At 42.6% G+C, this 23,003-nt stretch overlaps 1 protein-coding gene across 2 annotated transcripts; it reads left to right on the top strand.

Annotated features, from left to right (window-relative positions):
- The first annotated feature begins 10,915 nt into the window (after positions 1-10,915).
- hcar1-3 (hydroxycarboxylic acid receptor 1-3) lies at positions 10,916-18,632 on the top strand. Of its 2 annotated transcripts, none has more exons than XM_072912053.1 (2): positions 10,916-11,146; positions 17,696-18,632. In XM_072912053.1, exons 1-2 carry the CDS (start codon positions 10,922-10,924, stop codon positions 18,371-18,373), a joined length of 903 nt encoding a protein of 300 aa, XP_072768154.1. In that variant the 5' UTR covers positions 10,916-10,921; the 3' UTR covers positions 18,374-18,632. The 2 variants fall into 2 exon arrangements, with proteins under 2 accessions (XP_072768154.1, XP_061782667.1); XM_061926683.2 differs by having other exon boundaries at positions 10,916-11,296.
- The last annotated feature ends 4,371 nt before the right edge of the window (positions 18,633-23,003 follow it).

Below are 23,003 nucleotides of genomic sequence, written 5' to 3'. Positions count from 1 at the left end.
CCACAGAACTCAGCAAACACATTTGGGACCTCAAAGACAATAATGTTGAATATTCAATAACATGGCAAATTCTTGCATCCAGCACACCTTACAATAGTGGTAATAAAAGATGCAACCTATGCTTGAAAGAGAAACTGTTTATTATTTACTGTCCAGACCTGTCATCCCTCAACAAGCGCAGCGAAATTGTAACAGCATGCCGCCATAGACGGAAACACCTCCTAGGCAACACATGAGCCAATCACCACGCCCCTACGCCAGCCTGTACCCACCCACTCTGTGCCCTATATAAACCATGGTATGTGAATGCTTCCATTAAAATCTCCTGATGATTGAGGGTACCCCCCCTCATGAAACAGGCCTGTAGAGATGAAATAGTCTTGTGATTTTTTCCCCCCACACATATATATATATATATATATATATATATATATATATATATATATATATATGTATATATATATGTATATATGTATATATATATATATATATATATATATACATACATATACATTGATATATACAGTATATCATTTATATGTATTCATTTTGCTGTTTTTGTTTACATGTTAAAGGTGTTTTAATGAATATACATGCATGTTTAACACATATAGATTCCTTTCTTTCATGAAGACTAGAATATAAGTTGGTGTATTACCTGATTCTGATGACTTGCATTGATTGTAATCAGACAGTAGTGATGATAACGTCCACGTTTTCAAATGGAGGAGAAGAAAAGTTCCTCCTTTCTGTCTAATACCACATGAAAGTGGTGGGTTTTTGGCATCTTATTTGTCCAGCTTCCATATTCGTTTTTATACACTTTACAAGAAATATATTGGCGTCAAACTCCGTAGCTTGCTAGCTTGTTTGCGCTGGCTTTCGGAGACTCTTGTTTTGAAAGCGCAGGCGCGATGGAGCGGCACTTTTATTGTGAAGACAGGAACGTCCTCATGTGCGGTCAGTCTTTAGGCTTTTGACGGGATGTACGGTTGAAATAAAAAAGTATATTTTTTCCTTCACACTTTTGATTGATTGATTGGAACTTTTATTAGTAGATTGCACAGTACAGTACATATTCCGTACAATTGACCACTAAATGGTAACACCCCAATAATTTTTTCAACTTGTTTAAGTCAGGTCATGTGACCACCTGGCTCTGTTTGATTGGTCCAGCGTCACCAGTGACTGCATCTGATTGGTGGAACGAAGTGAAACGTCACCAGTAAGGCAGGCACTTTGAAGGTCTGTCTGACAGACCAAAACAAACAAAGCGTGCATTAACAGATCGATAAAAATTAGTAGCGAGTAGCGAGCTGAATGTAGATAAAAGTAGCGGAGTAAAAGTAGCGTTCCTTCTCTATAAATATACTTAAGTAAAAGTAAAAGTATGTTGCATTAAAACTACTCTTAGAAGTACAATTTATCCCAAAAGTTACTCAAGTAGATGTAACGGAGTAAATGTAGCGCGTTACTACCCACCTCTGGTGACAACTAGAAACACAGGAGTCTCCACCAGGGGGCAGTGTAGCGGACCCAGATGTAAAACCTCTTTTGCACAATCGGCCTTTTCATATAAAGCCGTAAAGGAATGGAACGTCCTCACAACAACCTTGAAAAGTCAAACAGATTACTCTTCATTCACAGTTGAACTTAAAAAGCTGCTCACGCGGTCACTGAGGTGGGCACTGCGTTTGACATGTCAACTTCATGTCTATTATATTCATGCATGAGAGCATTTTGAAGTAAACTGTGCCTGTTAAAATCATGGTTGTTCTTACAAATGTGAAGGAGAACAAGTATTGTGTAGTTATGATGTAAAGGAGAGGTGTACTTTTAATGTACAGTGGGGCAAAAAAGTATTTAGTCAGCCACCAATTGTGCAAGTTCTCCCACTTAAAATGATGACAGAGGTCTGTAATTTTCATCATAGGTACACTTCAACTGTGAGAGACAGAATGTGGAAAAAAAAAATCCAAGAATTCACATTGTAGGATTTTTAAAGAATTTATTTGTAAATTAAGGTGGAAAATAAGTATTTGGTCAATAACAAAAATTCAACTCAATACTTTGTAATATAACCTTTGTTGGCAATAACAGAGGTCAAACGATTACTATAGGTCTTTACCAGGTTTGCACACACAGTAGTTGGTATTTTGGCCCGTTCCTCCATGCAGATCTTCTCGAGAGCAGTGATGTTTTGGGGCTGTCGCCGAGCAACACGGACTTTCAACTCCCTCCACAGATTTTCTATGGGGTTGAGGTCTGGAGACTGTCCAGGCCACTCCAGGACTTTCAAATGCTTCTTACAGAACCACTCCTTCGTTGCCCGGGCGGTGTGTTTGGGATCATTGTCATGCTGGAAGACCCAGCCACGTTTCATCTTCAAAGCTCTCACTGATGGAAGGAGGTTTTGGCTCAAAATCTCACGATACATGGCCCCATTCATTCTTTCCTTAACACGGATCAGTCAGCCTGTCCCCTTAGCAGAAAAACAGCCCCAAAGCATGATGTTTCCACCCCCATGCTTCACAGTAGGTATGGTGTTCTTGGGATGCAACTCAGTATTCTTCTTCCTCCAAACACGACGAGTTGAGTTTATACCAAAAAGTTCTATTTTGGTTTCATCTGACCACATGACATTCTCCCAATCCTCTGCTGTATCATCCATGTGCTCTCTGGCAAACTTCAGACGGGCCTGGACATGCACTGGCTTAAGCAGGGGGACACGATTTGATTCCCCGTCGGCGTAGTGTGTTACTGATGGTAACCTTTGTTACTTTGGTCCCAGCTCTCTGCAGGTCATTCACCAGGTCCCCCCGTGTGGTTCTGGGATTTTTGCTCACCGTTCTCATGATCATTTTGACCCCACGGGATAAGATCTTGCGTGGAGCCCCAGATCGAGGGAGATTATCAGTGGTCTTGTATGTCTTCCATTTTCTGATAATTGCTCCCACAGTTGATTTTTTTACACCAAGCTGCTTGCCTATTGTAGATTCACTCTTCACAGTCTGGTGCAGGTCTACAATTATTTTCCTGGTGTCCTTCGGCAGCTCTTTGGTCTTGGCCATAGTGGAGTTTGGAGTCTGACTGTTTGAGGCTGTGGACAGGTGTCTTTTATACAGATAGCGAGTTCAAACAGGTGCCATTAATACAGGTAACGAGTGGAGGACAGAAGAGCTACTTAAAGAAGAAGTTACAGGTCTGTGAGAGCCAGAGATCTTCCTTGTTTGAAGTGACCAAATACTTATTTTCCACCATAATTTACAAATAAATTCTTTAAAAATCCTACAATGTGAATTCCTGGATTTTTTTCACATTCTGTCTCTCACAGTTGAAGTGTACCTATGATGAAAATTACAGACCTCTGTCATAATTTTAAGTGGGAGAACTTGCACAATCGGTGGCTGACTAAATACTTTTTTGCCCCACTGTATGTGTCAATGAAAGGGCATTTTAGGACTTTTCTCCATTTGATTACATGCTATAGTACAGGGGTGCTCATTACGTCGATCGCGAGCTACCGGTCGATCTCGGAGGGTGTGTCAGTCCATCACCAGCCAGGCATAAAAAAAAAATAGTCCTAAAAATGCCATCCATCCATCCATCCATCTTCTTCCGCTTATCCGAGGTCGGGTCGCGGGGGCAGCAGCCTAAGCAGGGAAGCCCAGACTTCCCTCTCCCCAGCCACTTCGTCCAGCTCCTCCCGGTGGATCCCGAGGCGTTCCCAGGCCAGCCGGGAGACATAGTCTTCCCAACGTGTCCTGGGTCTTCCCCGTGGCCTCCTACCGGTCGGACGTGCCCGAAACACCTCCCGAGGGAGGCGTTCGGGTGGCATCCTGACCAGATGCCCGAACCACCTCATCTGGCTCCTCTCGATATGGAGGAGCAGCGGCTTTACTTTGAGCTCCCCCCGGATGGCAGAGCTTCTCACCCTATCTCTAAGGGAGAGCCCCGCCACCCGGCGGAGGAAACTCATTTCGGCCGCTTGTACCCGTGATCTTGTCCTTTCGGTCATGACCCAAAGCTCATGACCATAGGTGAGGATGGGAACGTAGATCGACCGGTAAATCGAGAGCTTTGCCTTCTGGCTCAGCTCCTTCTTCACCACAACGGATCGATACAGCGTCCGCATTACTGAAGATGCCGCACCGATCCGCCTGTCGATCTCACGATCCACTCTTCCCTCACTCGTGAACAAGACTCCGAGGTACTTGAACTCCTCCACTTGGGGCAAGATCTCCTCCCCAACCCGGAGATGGCACTCCACCCTTTTCCGGGCGAGAACCATGGACTCGGATTTGGAGGTGCTGATTCTCATCCCAGTCGCTTCACACTCGGCTGCGAACCGATCCAGTGAGAGCTGAAGATCTTGGCCAGATGAAGCCATCAGGACCACATCATCTGCAAAAAGCAGAGACCTAATCCTGCAGCCACCAAACCAGATACCCTCAACGCCCTGACTGCGCCTAGAAATTCTGTCCATAAAGGTTATGAACAGAATGGGTGACAAAGGGCAGCCCTGGCGGAGTCCAACCCTCACTGGAAACGTGTCCGACTTACTGCCGGCAATGCGGACCAAGCTCTGACACCGATTATACAGGGAGCGAACCGCCACAATAAGACAGTCCGTTACCCCATACTCTCTGAGCACTCCCCACAGGACTTCCCGGGGTACACGGTCGAATGCCTTCTCCAAGTCCACAAAGCACATGTAGACTGGTTGGGCAAACTCCCATGCACCCTCAAGGACCCTGCCGAGAGTATAGAGCTGGTCCACAGTTCCACGACCAGGACGAAAACCACACTGTTCCTCCTGAATCCGAGGTTCGACTATCCGGCGTAGCCTCCTCTCCAGTACACCTGAATAGACCTTACCGGGAAGGCTGAGGAGTGTGATCCCACGATAGTTGGAACACACCCTCCGGTTCCCCTTCTTAAAGAGAGGAACCACCACCCCGGTCTGCCAATCCAGAGGTACCGCCCCCGATGTCCACGCGATGTTGCAGAGTCTTGTCAACCAAGACAGCCCCACAACATCCAGAGCCTTAAGGAACTCCGGGCGGATCTCATCCACCCCCGGGGCCTTGCCACCGAGGAGCTTTTTAACTACCTCGGCAACCTCAGCCCCAGAAATAGGAGAGCCCACCACAGATTCCCCAGGCCCTGCTTCCTCATAGGAAGACGTGCTGGTAGGATTGAGGAGGTCTTCGAAGTATTCTCTCCACCGATCCACAACATCCGCAGTCGAGGTCAACAGAGCACCATCCCCACCATACACGGTGTTGACACTGCACTGCTTCCCCTTCCTGAGGCGGCGGATGGTGGTCCAGAATTGCTTCGAAGCCGTCCGGAAGTCTTTTTCCATGGCCTCACCGAACTCCTCCCATGTCCGAGTTTTTGCCTCCGCGACCGCTGAAGCCGCACACCGCTTGGCCTGTCGGTACCTGTCTGCTGCGTCAGGAGTCCCATGAGCCAAAAGAACCCGATAGGACTCCTTCTTCAGCTTGACGGCATCCCTCACCGCCGGTGTCCACCAACGGGTTCTAGGATTACCGCCACGACAGGCACCAACTACCCTGCGGCCACAGCTCCAATCGGCCGCCCCGACAACAGAGGTACGGAACATCGTCCACTCGGACTCAATGTCCAGCGCCTCCCTCGTGACATGTTCAAAGTTCTTCCGGAGGTGGGAATTGAAACTCTCTCTGACAGGAGACTCTGCTAGACGTTCCCAGCAAACCCTCACAATGCGTTTGGGCCTGCCAGGTCTGTCCGGCATCCTCCCCCACCATCGCAGCCAACTCACCACCAGGTGGTGATCGGTAGAAAGCTCCGCCCCTCTCTTCACCCGAGTGTCCAAAACATGAGGCCGCAAATCCGATGACACAACTACAAAGTCGATCATGGAACTGCGGCCTAGGGTGTCCTGGTGCCAAGTGCACATATGGACACCCTTATGTTTGAACATGGTGTTTGTCATTGACAATCCGTGACGAGCACAAAAGTCCAATAACAAAACACCACTCGGGTTCAGATCCGGGCGGCCATTCTTCCCAATCACGCCTCTCCAGGTTTCACTGTCGTTGCCAACATGAGCGTTGAAGTCCCCCAGTAGAACGAGGGAATCACCCGGGGGAGCACTCTCCAGTACTCCCTCGAGTGAATCCAAAAAGGGTGGGTAATCTGAACTGCCGTTGGGCGCGTAAGCGCAAACAACAGTCAGGACCCGTCCCCCCACCCGAAGGCGGAGGGAGGCTACCCTCTCGTCCACCGGGTTGAACTCCAACGTGCAGGCTTTGAGCCGAGGGGAAACAAGAATTGCCACCCCAGCCCGTCGCCTCTCATTGCTGGCAACGCCAGAGTGGAAGAGAGTCCAGCCCCTGTCAAGAGAACTGGTTCCAGAGCCCTTGCTGTGCGTCGAAGTGAGTCCGACTATATCTAGCCGGAACTTCTCCACCTCACGCACTAGCTCAGGCTCCTTCCCCCCCAGCGAGGTGACGTTCCACGTCCCAAGAGCTAGCTTCTGTAGCCGAGGATCGGACCGCCAAGTGCCCTGCCTTCGGCTTCCGCCCAGCTCACATCGCACCCGACCTCTATGACCCCTGCTATGGGTGGTGAGCCCATTTGGAGGGGGGACCCACGTTGCCTCTTCGGGCTGTGCCCGGCCGGGCCCCATGGGGACAGGCCCGGCCACCAGGCGCTCGCCATCGTGCCACACCTCCGGGCCTGGCTCCAGAGGAGGGCCCCGGTGACCCGCGTCCGGGCGAGGGAAATCTGGGTTCCTTGTTCGTGTTCTTCATAGAGGTCTTCGAGCTGCTCTTTGTCTGATCCCTCACCTAGGACCAGTTTGCCTTGGGAGACCCTACCAGGGGGCATAGAAGCCCCCGGACAACATAGCTCCTAGGATCATTGGGACACGCAAACTCCTCTACCACGTTAAGGTGGCAGCTCAGAGAGGAGGTCCTAAAAATGAACGATCATAAATCTTCACTATGACGTCACTTTCGTCATTTGATTGACATTCACGGCACCCGAGGGTCTTCTGAGATGACGCTGGCTGCTGCCAGCTCATTAAAATTACCGACTGGAAGGCGAGAAACACTTTATTTCAACAGACTCTGGCGCCGTACCGGTCGTCAAAACTCTAAAGACCGACTGCACAGTTGCACAATAAAAGCTCTGCTTCATCCTGCCTGCGCTACCAAAATAAGAGTCTCAGAAAGCTGGCGTGCACAAGCTAGCAAGCTACGGAGTTTGCCGACAATGTATTTCTTGTAAAATGTATACAAAGGAGTACGGGAGCTGGACAAATAAGATGCCAAAAACCAACCACTTTCATGTGGTATTGGACAGAAAGGAGGACTTTTTTTCTCCTCCATTCGAAAATGTGGACATTATCAGCACTACTGTCTGATTCCAATCAATGCAAGTCATCAGAATCAGGTAATACACCAACTTATATTCTTGTCTTCATGAAAGAAAGGAATCTATGTGTTAAACATGCTTGTATTATCTTTAAACACCTTTAACTTGTTAACAATATTAACTATATGTGTTAAACATGCTTGTATTATCTTTAAACACCTTTAAGTTGTTAACAATATTAACTATATGTATTAAACATTCTTGTATTATCATTAAACACCTTTAATTTTTTAACAATATTAACTATGTGTTAAACATGCTTGTATTATCATTAAACACCTTTAACTTGTTAACAGTATTAACTATATTTATTAAACATACTTGTATTATCTAAGGCTGAAACGACGCGTCGACGTAGTCGACGTCATCGGTTACGTAAATACGTCGACGCCGTTTTTGTGCGTCGGCGCGTCGCATATTTACGTCACTCTACTTTACTGTCATGGCGGAGCGCAAAGCAGACGATGCGAGCGAGGGGAAAAAGGCACGCCAAAAGTCGTCAAAAGTGTGGGAGTATTTCAATAAACGGCCTAATAATGTTGTTGTATGCACACTGTGTCGAGCGGAAATGGCCTATCATAGCAGCACAACGGCTATGAACGAACATTTGAAAAGAAAACCCCCGACAGCGTTCTTGCCATCACCATCAACAAGTCAATCGTCCGCGTGCGTATACGTTGTCATTATTACACAAAAACATGAATGTGTCATTTGTATCTGCATTGTAAATTCATAAACTAAAGCACCGTTTCGCTCTGAGAGGCGCGTTTGGCGTGCCTGTTCAGTGTTTACAAAGACGCGCTCCTCTTTAACGCTGTGGAGAGGCGGCGGCGGCGAGCGAGCGGCGAGGCGGGGCGCGCCGGGAGCGACGCCGCAATCGTGCCCAGGTGCGCGATCCGCGCAGTTGGAAGAGAAAAGACTTTGTGTAAAATTAAAAGATTGTAAACCTGGCAAAGCCGTCTGGCGTTCAGTCTGTCGGTCCTGAAAGAACCCCACGGCACAAGACGTGTCACAAACGCTAACGTTAATTAGTTGTGCAAATACCTTTTACAACATTAACAGTTACATATACTATGTACAAACCAACAATTAACTTTCACTTTAATCATACTATCATTGTTGTGTTATTAAGCAAAATAAGCAATACTTTTACTTTTGTTGAAATGTTTACACTGTACACTTTTTTGTATTGGATGTTTAGCTTTATTTTTGCACATTTTAGCAAATAAGCAATACTTTTACTTTTGTTGAAATGTTTACACTTGTTACAGAATATTTCCGTTTTGCACTTTTTTGTATTGGATGTTTATCTTTATTTTTGCACATTTTAAAGCAAAATAAGCAATACTTTTACTTTTGAAATGCTTATACTATTCCAGAATATTAAGATTTGCACTGGATGTTTACTTTTATATTTGCACATTAAAAAGCAAATAAGCTACTTTTAATTTTGTTAAATGTTAAAAGTTTTAAATGTTTACATTGTTACAGAATATTTTGTCATGTTGTTGTCAATGTTGACTGAGTGGCCATACTTTTTTTTTTGTAAATAAAAGCCATGCCTTTTGAAAAAACTGGCCTACATTTATTTTTTCCTCTTCATTTTAAATTTAAAAAAAAAATCGGTAAAAGGAAAAATAATCTATAGATTAATCGAAAAAATAATCTATAGATTAACCGATTAATCGAAAAAATAATCTATAGATTAATCGATAGAAAAATAATCGTTAGCTGCAGCCCTAGTATTATCATTAAACACCTTTAATTTTTTAACAATATTAACTATATGTGTTAAACATGCTTGCATTATCATTAAACACCTTTAACTTGTTAACAAAAACATATATTTCATAAATAAGTAAATATAAATGATATATATGAATGAGGTAGAGCCCCACGACTTGATCAATTGAAAAGTAGCTCGCCTGCAGAAAAAGTGTGAGCAACCCTGCTATAGTAGAATTGTATTGCATGTTTTTGTATATTTTTAATTTAGGTAACCAGGGACTGCAGATGGAAATGAGCTATTTCGCTATAATCTGGTGCAGAACATATCTGTCTTTGAGCTTAATGTGCATCGTCCCTTTAAATAAAGACTGGACTAAACTAAACCAGCAGCGGGGTGCAACAGGAATACTTCAACAAATACCACAAACGTAGTAGTTTTGGCAGCAGCAAGTGTTGCAACGCAGAGCTGACCAAACTTCCTCAATATTTCAAACATCTGGGCTCAGAAAAAGAGGACGTATTGAAGTTCTCAGGTTGAGGTCAGAGGGTCAAACACCAAATCAGACGTTTGAGGGCAAAACAATCTTCCAATAGTGAAGAATCTTTAAAAAAAACAAAAAATGGAAAAGTGATCCGGATCAGCCCCAAAATCTAAACACTTATCTAATTTCAGACATCAAAAATGAACTTAAGTTACGTCGCTAACTGACTAACAAACTCCTTCATGCACCAGACTCAGCGCCCAGGCATGTTGACTACACATCAGAAGGATGTTAAGTATGTTAGATACACTATGGACTGGACTCTCACTATTATGTTAGATCCACTATTGACTGGACTCTCACTATTATGTTAGATCCACTATGGACTGGACTCTCACTATTATGTTAGATCCACTATGGACTGGACTCTCACTATTATGTTAGATCCACTATGGACTGGACTCTCACTATTATGTTAGATCCACTATGGACTGGACTCTCACTATTATGTTAGATCCACTATGGACTGGACTCTCACTATTATGTTAGATCCACTATGGACTGGACTCTCACTATTATGTTAGATCCACTATGGACTGGACTCTCACTATTATGTTAGATCCACTATGGACTGGACTCTCACTATTATGTTAGATCCACTATGGACTGGACTCTCACTATTATGTTAGATCCACTATGGACTGGACTCTCACTATTATGTTAGATCCACTATGGACTGGACTCTCACTATTATGTTAGATCCACTATGGACTGGACTCTCACTATTATGTTAGATCCACTATGGACTGGACTCTCACTATTATGTTAGATCCACTATGGACTGGACTCTCACTATTATGTTAGATCCACTATTAACCAACAACTTAAAAGTCTTGTCCAGATGTTTACTGACATTTAAAATTCATCTTTAAATAACTTTTACTGCAAATTAATATCATTTTTAAATATCGCTTATCGGCCTCCTGGACTACTAATAATCGGTATCGGCCCTGAAAAAAAAACCCATAAGGGTCGATGTCTACAGATCAGCACAAATATTATGAAATGAATATGTGTGACTTTGTTACGTTATTGATTGGTGCCTTTTAAAAAGTAAACTAAGTCAAAAAAGATTGTTGTCATAAACTTATGTTTCAACATTGAAAAGATGCCTGGTGAAAAGTCTGCCATGTTGAAAGAAGAAGTTTTTTGCCTGTTGCAACATCAGGAAGGCGAAAAAGAAGAAGCAGCAAGTTTGCCAGCCAGTCATCTTCATATTGTAGATGGCGTGGGATCAGAACCGGACGAGCCCGGGGCCCGGTGGCGGCTGCCCCCCCGTGGGCATCCAGCTGGAGGGCGTCATTCTGCCGCCGGTCCTCACGGTGGACGTGGTTCTGGGCCTGCTGGGCAACACGCTGGCTCTATGGATCTTCTGCTTCCGGACCAAGTCGTGGAACCCCAACAACTTGTTCCTCTTCAACCTGGTCGTGGCCGACTTCCTGGCGCTGGTCAGTCTGCCTCTGAGGATCCACGCCTTGCTCAAAGGCCACTGGGTGTTTGGGGACGCCGTGTGCCGCCTCAACCTCTTCCTCATGTTCTCCAACCGCACCGCCAGCATCGCCCTCATGACCGTGGTGGCGTTGTACCGGTACTTCAAGGTCAGCCGCCATTTTACGAAGATCGGTCGGTCCCGGTGTACATTAGCGTCAAGCTGACTTGTGGAAAAGTGGAGCCTTACTTTACTTAGGTTGAAGTGTTTTTTGAGTCAGTTACAATGTTGGCTTTGCAAATAGCAACGTTACCTAGAGCAGTGTTTTTCAACCACCAACCTGGCGCCCTAGGCAAGATTTTAGGTGGCGCCCCCCCCCACATCGGCAGTGAAGTGTATATACTCACAAGAACCCGAATAGCTTTGTCTTTGACTTTTTTTTTTTTTTACTTACAACTATACCTAATATATAAAGGGGTGGAAAAGTGACGATTACCTGCAGGGCAAACATTAGCTAACCAGAAGGCAATAACAATGTAAACAAAAAACACCTGCTTAAAAGATCTAATACAAACATTTATATGCACGTACAACACTTAGAACTTTTAGCATATCAGTATGTGGAATTAAATTATGGAATGGATTAAGTAAAGAAGTTAAAAATTGTACTGATATGATCCAGTTTAAGAGGTTGTTCAAAATAATAGTGCTTACAGAGTACAAAGAAGAAGAATTATGAGAAATACTTTCAACCTTATTGAAAATAAGATATTCTTCATCTCAGTATGTTAATAATGACTGAATTAATTAATTAATTACATATTACAAAACTGTTGTATACTAATTCATAGATGTTATTTTATTATATAAAAAGGTCAGTAAATGATTCTATATATTTGTAAACGCTTTGAAGTGGGAAAGGGGTAGGATTAAATAAGCTTTGCTTCTTCCTACTCCTTTTCGGGCATGATGTAAAATGAAATGATATGAAATTGTGTGATGTATTATGATGTAAGTGTGTTCATGTTCCAAATAAACTAAAGAAAAGGGGGAGGGGGGGCGTAATGTTGTAACAAATAATATTTCTATTAAATAGGCTTTACTTTGCATTTTAATTAACGTGGGATTATTTTTTGTATTTAGAAATAATATTACCAACTTTTTTTCTTTTTTTTTTCTCCAACATTTGTGGCACTGGCGTGGCGCCCCCTGATGGACGGCGCCCTTAGCATTTGCCTATACGGCCTATGCCACGGGCCGGCCCTGCTGTGCCGTGAGATACAGTCTGGTGTGCCGTGGGAGATTATCTAATTTGACCTATTTGGGTTAAAAATATTGTTTGCAAACCAGTAATTATTGTAACCCGTAATTATAATCTGCAAATGATGTGTTGTTGTTGAGTGTCGGTGCTGTCTAGAGCTCGGCAGAGTAACCGTGTAATACTCTTCCATATCAGTAGGTGGCAGCCGGTAGCTAATTGCTTTGTAGATGTCGGAAACAGCGGGAGGCAGAGTGCAGGTAAAAATGTGTCTAATGCTTAAACCAAAAATAAGCAAAAGGTGAGTGCCTCTAAGAAAAGGCATTGATGCTTAGGGAAGGCTATGCAGAACCAGAGGTGTGGACTCGAGTCACATGACTTGGACTCGAGTCATGAATTTGATGACTTTAGACTCGACTTGACAAAATGTAAAAAGACTTGCAACTCGACTTAGACTTTAACATCAATGACTTGTGACTTCACTTGGACTTGAGCCTTTTGAATTGACATGACTTGACATGACTTGCTACTTTCCCCAAAACCCAAAGATGAAAAAGTTATTCGGGAGCGCTCCGTATTTTTCATTGTGTACTTGTCTATCAGCGTTGCGTGTGTCAGCTGGTGTGGTCTCAGTACAACAGCCAATCAAATTAGATCTACTTTGTTTTCATCACACAGCATTCATCCAATCAAATTGCAGGACAACCAACGAAGAAGACATGTCCAAACCACACGCCGGTGAACGAAAAATGATACCTAAAATAATTTTGTTTGGGTATAAAAATTACGAGGTGGTCAACACAAAACGGTTTGCAGTATGCAACACATGCGGTTCGAAAATTACTGATGGAGAGGCAACAACTTCCAACTTCGTCCGGCATTTGAAGTTGCACAAAGAACGGTAAGTTTTGAATGTAAGATAACGTTTATTGGCTAAGTAACGTGACTTTTATTTGCTGTGTAGTTAAATCAGTGAGGCTGTAAACTCACTGCTAACGTTATAGCAAACACGGGAATCTGTTGCAGTTCACTACCTTATTCATACTTTTTGTTCAGTGATTTTTTTAAGCAGGGTTACGTTAGTCAATATATCACACGTAACGTTAGACGGCGGTCAGCAGCACCGCGTATTTTAGCCACCTAAAAAAAGACAAAAATAGTCAAATAAAGGTCAGTTAAAATGTATACTATATTATGAATATGTGCACCGTTTTAGCTAGCTTTCTGACATACATGTTGGTTGTTTACCTCAGTGGTCCCCAACCACCGGGCCGCGGCCCGGTACTGGTCCGTGGATCGATTGGTATTGGGCCGCACAAGAAATAAAAATGTTTCTTTTCTTTTTTTAATTAAATCAACATAAAAAACACAAGATACACTTACAAGTAGTGCACCAACCCAAAACAACTCTCTCCCCCCTTGTTCTGGGCATTGAACATGAAGACTCTTCCTTCACTGTTCCGAGTGGCCATGAGAGTCTTGGCAGTGCCTGCCTCCAGTGCTCCAGTGGAGCGAGTTTTCAGCCATGGTGGCATCATACTACGCCCCCATCGTGCACAAATGACTGACAGACTCTTGGCTAATTTGGTCTTTTGCAAATGCAATGCAGCATAGGGCCCTGACATATAAAAAGTACAACTTTTTTGTTATGTTCACGTATATGTCATGTTTTTTCAATGTTAACACTTTTGTACAAATAAGTACATTTGCACTTTATTTTTCAATGTGTTTGTTCTGTAAAGGAATGAGTTAATGTTTAAAATGACTGGTTAATAGTGCTATTATAAAGTGCAATGTCAGCACAATTTTCTTTCCTGCAATTTAAAATGCACTTGTTTTAATAAATAAATACAGCGTTTGAAAAGCATACACAATCTGTGTTAATATATTAGTCTGTGGTTAAAAGGACTTGAAAGGACTCGAAACTCAAAATGCAGGACTTAGGACTTGACTTGAGACTTTCCAGTCTTGACTTTGGACTTGACTCGGGGCTTGCCTGTCTTGACTCGGGACTTGACTCGGACTTGAGGGCAAAGACTTGAGACTTACTTGTGACTTGCAAAACAATGACTTAGTCCCACCTCTGTGCAGAACGAAACTAAAACTGAACTGGCTACAAAGTAAACAAAAACAGAATGCTGGACGACAGCAAAGACTTACTGTGGAGCAAAGACGGCGTCCACAATGTACATCCAAACATGACATGACCATCAACAATGTCCCTACAAAGAAGGATAAAAACAACTGAAATATTCTTGATTGCTAAAACAAAGTAGATGCGGGAAATATCGCTCAAAGGAAGACATGAAACTGCTACAGGAAAATACCAAAAAAAGAGGAAAAAGCCTCCAAAATAGGAGCGCAAGACAAGAAGTAAAACACTACACACAGGAAAACGGCAAAAAAGTCCAAATAAGTCAGGGTGTGATGTGACAGGTGGTGACAGTACACCTACTTTGAGACAAGAGCTATATTGATGCATGCTTGGTTATGCTTTAAAGTCATATCCAACAATTGCGACTTTTTACTGTCAACTGAGTTCCGTTTAACGATTTCTGCTGGTGGTGTGCCTCCCGCATTTTTTCAACGCAAAAAATGTGCCTTGGCTCAAAAAAGGTTGAAAAACACTGACCTAGAGCGAGTGTGTGTCTGCTCTCAGTGCTGCTGGAGTGATCGCAAAGTGTAACGTAACGTCAGGCGCAACTCAGGTACCGTAACATGGCATCGTAGGATCTAACGCGGATCGGTCCTGGGATACGGTCGGTGCCAAAAAAGTACGGGGTTCGGTGTTCATCCCTAGACAACAAAGATAGCTATAGATTACTACTTGCCATATTTTACCAGTTAGAATGCTTTAAAAAAAGAAAAACATGTTTTTTTTCTTACATAAGTATTGGAGATAGGTCAAATCCCCCCCCGCAAAAAGTGGCCACGCCCCCTTTTTCTTGCACCTGCCGTGAAATCTGGTTTTTGTCCTTCTTTCCTGGCGTCTTCCTGGTCCTGTTTGGTGTGGATAAACACCTTCAAAATAAGATTTTTTTTTATTTTTTTTTAACGTGAAAACAAATTTAAGTGATATATATGAATGGATATACTGTATTTAGTACATTATTGACATACTTTTGGCTTTAATAAATGTGGAAAACAGCTCAGATATAATAAAATTGTTCCTCACTGCTTTATTTTGAGAAAACAAACAAACAAACATCTAAATCATCCTGTCAGAAGTGTCAGCTTGCACCTAAACGAGTTGAGGAGAACGTTGAAGAGAAATGTATTTTAAGCTAATTAATGCATTTCTTGTACAAGCCTGTGTTAATGACACTAATTATTTCGACATTACTACCGACAATAACGTCTAACTTTACGGCGTGTGCGTCTTCCGACCTCCGTGGGGTGTGCACTTGTCCCCGTTATGTGTGCTTTCATTCCAAAAAGATTCATGTCAGCTCCATGAGATTAAGGCTGAAACGACGCGTCGACGTAGTCGACGTCATCGGTTACGTAAATACGTCGACGCCGTTTTTGTGCGTCGGCGCGTCGCATATTTACGTCACACTACTGTCATGGCGGAGCGCAAAGCAGACGATGCGAGCGAGGGGAAAAAAGCACGCCAAAAGTCGTCAAAAGTGTGGGAGTATTTCAATAAACGGCCTAATAATGTTGTTGTATGCACACTGTGTCGAGCGGAAATGGCCTATCATAGCAGCACAACGGCTATGAACGAACATTTGAAAAGAAAACCCCCGACAGCGTTCTTGCCATCACCATCAACAAGTCAATCGTCCGCGTGCGTATACGTTGTCATTATTACACAAAAACATGAATGTGTCATTTGTATCTGCGTTGTAAATTCATAAACTAAAGCACCGTTTGCTCTGAGAGGCGCGTTTGGCGTGCCTGTTCAGTGTTTACAAATACGCGCTCCTCTTTAACGCTGTGGAGAGGCGGCGGCGGCGAGCGAGCGGCGAGGCGGGTCGCGCCGGGAGCGACGCCGCAAGAGACAGGGGACGACGAGCGAGCGAGGAAGAGGAGCTGAAAAGCGAGGAAAGAAAGAGAAAAGAGTTGGAAGAGAAAAGACTTTGTGTAAAATTAAAAGATTGTAAACCTGGCAAAGCCGTCTGGCGTTCAGTCTGTCGGTCCTGAAAGAACCCCACGGCACAAGACGTGTCACAAACGCTAACGTTAATTAGTTGTGCAAATACCTTTTACAACATTAACAGTTACATATACTATGTACAAACCAACAATTAACTTTCACTTTAATCATACTATCATTGTTGTGTTATTAAGCAAAATAAGCAATACTTTTACTTTTGTTGAAATGTTTACACTGTACACTTTTTTGTATTGGATGTTTAGCTTTATTTTTGCACATTTTAGCAAATAAGCAATACTTTTACTTTTGTTGAAATGTTTACACTTGTTACAGAATATTTCCGTTTTGCACTTTTTTGTATTGGATGTTTATCTTTATTTTTGCACATTAAAAAGCAAATAAGCTACTTTTAATTTTGTTAAATGTTAAAAGTTTTAAATGTTTACATTGTTACAGAATATTTTGTCATGTTGATGTCAATGTTGACTGAGTGGCCATACTTTTTTTTTTGTAAATAAAAGCCATGCCTTTTGAAAAAACTGGCCTACATTTATTTTTTCCTCTTCATTTTAAATAAAAAAAATAATCGGTAAAAGGAAAAATAATCTATAGATTAATCGAAAAATAATCTATAGATTAACCGATTAATCGAAAAAATAATCTATAGATTAATCGATAGAAAAATAATCGTTAGCTGCAGCCCTACATGAGATATATATATATACACATGTATATATTAAAAAAAATTTAAAAAATAAAAATAAAAAATAAAATAAAAATATATATATATATATATATTTTTTTTTAATATATACATATATATATATATACACATGTATATATTAAAAAAAAATATATATATATTTTTTTTTTTTTTTTTTTAATATATACATGTGTATATATATATATATATGTATATATTAAAAAAAAATATATATATATATATATATATATATTTTTTTTTTTAAATATATACATGTGTATATATATATATCTCATGAAGCTCATAATTAAGACTTCTTTATATGTATGTATATATGCCAATATAGCAGCATAAGCTAGTTAGCTCTCTGTGTGGCTAAAAGTAGTCCCTCTGCGTTAGCACTTCTAATAACATCCATCCAAGATCAAATCATACACTTTAAAGATCAAATCCCAACTTACTTGGACGTCCTGGTTCCTGAAGGTGACGATCTGGTTTGTGTCCCCAGGTGGTCCACCCACACACCTGCTTCACCCGCATGAGCAGGACCCAGGCCAGGATGTTGTCGGTGCTAGTGTGGCTGCTGGTGGTCTGTCCCCGCCTGCCCATGCTGGCCTACAACCACATCAAGGGCGGCGGAAACGCCACACAGTGCTTCTTCTTCACGTCCTACAAGGAGGCGTCGCGGGGCATCCTGGTCCTGGTGGCCGTGCACCGCGTCCTGACCGTGCTGGAGTTCCTGCTCGCCATGGCCGTGCTGATCTTCTGCTCCGTGCGCATCTCCCGCGTCCTGAGGGGGCGCCAGATGGGCAGGGCCCACAAGTTGCGGCGGGCCATGCGGGTGTGCGTGGCCATCGTGGTGGTCTTCCTGGTGTGCTTCTTGCCCACCACCGTCACCACCGTGGGCGTGTGGGTCATCCGCTCCTACCGCCCGTGGGACTGCGGCGCCTTTTACACCTTCACGCAGCTCACCATCGTGTCCCTGGGCCTCAACTTCCTCAACTCCGCCCTGGACCCCGTGGTCTACGTCTTCTCCAGCTCCATGTTCAGGAGGGCCCTCCTCGGCGCCGCGCCCCGCTGCCTGCGCTGCGGGCGTGACGAGGGGGAGTCCTCTTCTGCGTCCCAGTCCACCAGCCAGCAGGAGCTCAAGTCTCTGAGGACCAGCAGAGCCAGTGAAGCCACCTGAGGAACAACAAACTTTATTTGCCGACAACACACTCATCAGGACCATCAAGACGTTGTGGACTTCATCGCCCTCCAGTGGACACACTGCTCAACTGCAGGCTCCTTAGTTCCACTACGCCAGGGGTCGACAACCTTTACCACTCAAAGAGCCATTTTGACCTGTTTCACAAAAAAAAGAAAACAATGGGAGCCACAAAACTCTTTTGAAATTTAAAATAAAATAACAATGCATACAAAGTTTTTTTTTGCTTTGTGCTATGTAGGGCTGCAGCTAACGATTATTTTTCTATCGATTAATCTATAGATTATTTTTTTCGATTAATCGGTTAATCTATAGATTATTTTTTCGATTAATCTATAGATTATTTTTCCTTTTACCGATTTTTTTATTTATTTAAAATGAAGAGGAAAAAATAAATGTAGGCCAGTTTTTTCAAAAGGCATGGCTTTTATTTACAAAAAAAAAAGTATGGCCACTCAGTCAAAACATTGACAACAACATGACAAAATATTCTGTAACAATGTAAACATTTAAAACTTTTAACATTTAACAAAATTAAAAGTAGCTTATTTGCTTTTTAATGTGCAAATATAAAAGTAAACATCCAGTGCAAATCTTAATATTCTGCAATAGTATAAGCATTTCAAAAGTAAAAGTATTGCTTATTTTGCTTTAAAATGTGCAAAAATAAAGATAAACATCCAATACAAAAAAGTGCAAAACGGAAATATTCTGTAACAAGTGTAAACATTTCAACAAAAGTAAAAGTATTGCTTATTTGCTAAAATGTGCAAAAATAAAGCTAAACATCCAATACAAAAAAGTGTACAGTGTAAACATTTCAACAAAAGTAAAAGTATTGCTTATTTGCTAAAATGTGCAAAAATAAAGCTAAACATCCAATACAAAAAAGTGTACAGTGTAAACATTTCAACAAAAGTAAAAGTATTGCTTATTTTGCTTAATAACACAACAATGATAGTATGATTAAAGTGAAAGTTAATTGTTGGTTTGTACATAGTATATGTAACTGTTAATGTTGTAAAAGGTATTTGCACAACTAATTAACGTTAGCGTTTGTGACACGTCTTGTGCCGTGGGGTTCTTTCAGGACCGACAGACTGAACGCCAGACGGCTTTGCCAGGTTTACAATCTTTTAATTTTACACAAAGTCTTTTCTCTTCCAACTGCGCGGATCGCGCACCTGGGCACGATTGCGGCGTCGCTCCCGGCGCGCCCCGCCTCGCCGCTCGCTCGCCGCCGCCGCCTCTCCACAGCGTTAAAGAGGAGCGCGTCTTTGTAAACACTGAACAGGCACGCCAAACGCGCCTCTCAGAGCGAAACGGTGCTTTAGTTTATGAATTTACAACGCAGATACAAATGACACATTCATGTTTTTGTGTAATAATGACAACGTATACGCACGCGGACGATTGACTTGTTGATGGTGATGGCAAGAACGCTGTCGGGGGTTTTCTTTTCAAATGTTCGTTCATAGCCGTTGTGCTGCTATGATAGGCCATTTCCGCTCGACACAGTGTGCATACAACAACATTATTAGGCCGTTTATTGAAATACTCCCACACTTTTGACGACTTTTGGCGTGCTTTTTTCCCCTCGCTCGCATCGTCTGCTTTGCGCTCCGCCATGACAGTAGTGTGACGTAAATATGCGACGCGCCGACGCACAAAAACGGCGTCGACGTATTTACGTAACCGATGACGTCGACTACGTCGACGCGTCGTTTCAGCCTTAGTGCTATGTATAAACCAGGGGTCTCAGACACACGGCCCGCACCATAATATGATAATGTAATGTTAGTGCGGGCCGCCAGTTTTATATGAATGCCGCTTGACAGCGTCACACTTGCCAACCCTCCCAATTTTTCCGGGAGACTCCCGAATTTCGGAGTCAAATGTCCGCTGATTTTCACCCAAACAACAATATTAAGGGCGTGCTATGATGGCACTGCCTTTAGCGCCCTCTACAGCCTTTACAAACAGCTTGCCAGCCCATCACATGTTGTATGCGGCTTCTGCAGACACACGTAAGTGACTGCAAGGCTTACTTGTTCAACAGCCATACAGGTCACACTGAGGGTGCCCGTTTAAACAACTTTAACACTCATACTAATATGCGCCACACTGTGAATCCACACCAAACAAGAATGACAAGCACATTTCGGGAGAACATCCGCACCGTAAGACAACATAAACACAACAGAACAAATACCCAGAATCCCATGCATCCCTAACTCTTCCGGGCTACATTATACACCCCCGCTACCACCGAAACCCCCCCCCTCCGTGCGTCGGTTGAGGTGGGCAGTGTTTGGTGGTAGCGGGGGTGTATAATGTAGCCCGGAAGAGTTAGGGATGCATGGGATTCTGGGTATTTGTTCTGTTGTGTTTATGTTGTGTTACGGTGCGGATGTTCTCCCGAAATGTGTTTGTCATTCTTGTTTGGTGTGGGTTCACAGTGTGGCGCATTATTAGTAAGAGTGTTGGTTAAGTTGTTTATACATACCTGCCAACTTTTGAAATCAGAAAAACCTAGTAGCCAGGGTCCAAGGGCCGCAGGCCCCGGTAGGTCCAGGACAAAGTCCTGGTGGGGGGTTCAGGCTTCGCCCCCCGACGCAAAATGATTATTAGCATTCAGACAGGTTAAAATGTTGCTAAAACCATCACTTTTCTATCAGTCACAGTGACTTTTCAAAACAAAAATATTACAGCAAAAATCATATGGGTTGATTGACATGTTTATTCTGTAAGCTAACTTCAATAGTTTGAAATTATTTTGACAGTTAATGCCAGTTATCCTGTCAACCTTTCACAAGACTTCAATTTGTTCATTGAAAGTATAAACACTTTTTACAGTAAACAAATGGTAAAACAGTACTAAACAATTCCATAAAAAAAAAAAATTGGTGTCATTATTAACTTTCTGTCCAAGCTTGTATAATCTACTGCCTTGTTCAATTGTAAAAAATATTCTGTGCCTAAAATTCACATTTCTATCACAATGATCATACTGTAAACATGGTAAGCTAACTTCATTAAAATTAATAGTCCTGTCAATAGCATGGAATTACAATTCAAATGTAGTTTTTTTGTAAGCCTTTCAAAAGAATTCAAAATATGAAAAATTAATGACAATTAATTTAAGCCATCAGACACTTGAAAAGTGGCACATCACATCTCTAATGTAATCATTTGAACTTTTCAACAGAAATAGCACTGCAAAAATATTAAGGACATACTTCTGTATTTTGGTAGTTATGCTGTCAACATTTAACAAGATTTATTCAACTTGGACTTGAAAGCATAAATAGTATAAACATTTTTAACAGTATGTCGTGCTGTGAAATACAGCCGACAGGATTGCGCACCAAACACGAAGCAAGGCCAAAGCGCATGCATGGTGCAGGAGAACAAAGGACTTCTTTCATTTAAGGTTTGTGATAAACCATCAAACTCATTCGTTAAAAGGACTCTATAGTAATATAAAGCGAATTTTTCTGGACATTATCATGCAAGAAAAGTTTATTTTTGGGACCGCGATCACCGCGTAATGATTTTTAAAGGTTGCATTACAAACATTTAACTGTCCCATGTGATCAGCCAGTGCGATTGGAAGTCCATGCTCAATATTGCCTCCGTAAATAAAACTTCGGCATTTATCACATCCAAAGAATCTGTTTGGGCGACGAAAAACGTTGAAAGTTTTCCACTTGTATCGCTAGCAACGGCAGTCTTGTGTTTTTTTGTCCCAACGTGGTCTTTTACATCGCTAATTCCTCCGTGTCCGATCGAAAAATCTTGTCTGCACAAGGTGCAATTCGCGTAGTTTTCACCCTTTTTTTTTTTTTAATGAATGAAAAACCGCATTTTTTATCACTGCAACCGTAACCCGGAATAGGTTGATGAAAACCGTACGAATTACGGGAAAACCGGAGTAGTTGGCAGGTATGTTTATATCTCAACCCTCAGTGTAACCTGTATGGCTGTTGACCAAGTATGCCTTGCAGTCACTTACGTGAGTAAGCAGAGGCCGCATACTACATGTGTCTGGGCCGGCACGCAGATAGCATGGTGTAACAGCGGACGCGACGACCTGTTGTAGAGGACATTAAAGGCAGTGCCATCACGGCACGCACTCAATATTGTTGTCCGGGTGAAAATCGGAGAATATTTGCCCCGGGAGATTTCCGGGAGAGGCACTGAAATACGGAAACCTCCCGGAAAAATCGGGGGGGTCGGTAAGTATGCAGCTGAGCCGCATCAGAGTGATCAAAGAGCTGCATGCGGCTCCGGAGCCGCGGGTTGCCGACCCCTGCACTACACTGTCCAAACTAAAAACTCTTATTTTGATGGTTTTCATTTCCAAAACCAACGTAATATTTTTTTTACCCTCTACCCTCTCTTGAAGTGTGGTCACAAAAATGTTCTAAATATTTATTTATCTTCCAGTTCTTAAATCTCTCCATCAGCTTCAGATCTATCAGTTGTTATAAAGTTAAATTTGTTTGTTTTATTATGTCTCTTTTTATTAAAGAAAATCCTGTTTTATTGTGGCAGAGACACAAAATATGCAATTGTAATTGAAATTGTAATATTTGATGTGATGTAA

The sequence above is a fragment of the Nerophis lumbriciformis genome, linkage group LG32 (genome assembly GCF_033978685.3).
Source record: "Nerophis lumbriciformis linkage group LG32, RoL_Nlum_v2.1, whole genome shotgun sequence".
Taxonomy (NCBI): Eukaryota; Metazoa; Chordata; class Actinopteri; order Syngnathiformes; family Syngnathidae; genus Nerophis; species Nerophis lumbriciformis.
The sequence above is the reverse complement of the archived record's forward strand: the minus strand, read 5'-3'. Positions and strand labels throughout refer to the sequence as shown.

Bases quoted from the DNA above. Each gene is read 5' to 3' on its own strand.
- hcar1-3 (XM_061926683.2), top strand. From the start codon at position 10,922: ATGGCGTGGGATCAGAACCGGACGAGCCCGGGGCCCGGTGGCGGCTGC. The intron at 11,297-17,695 runs GTCAGCCGCCAT...TTGTGTCCCCAG, and splicing joins CGTTGTACCGGTACTTCAAG to GTGGTCCACCCACACACCTG.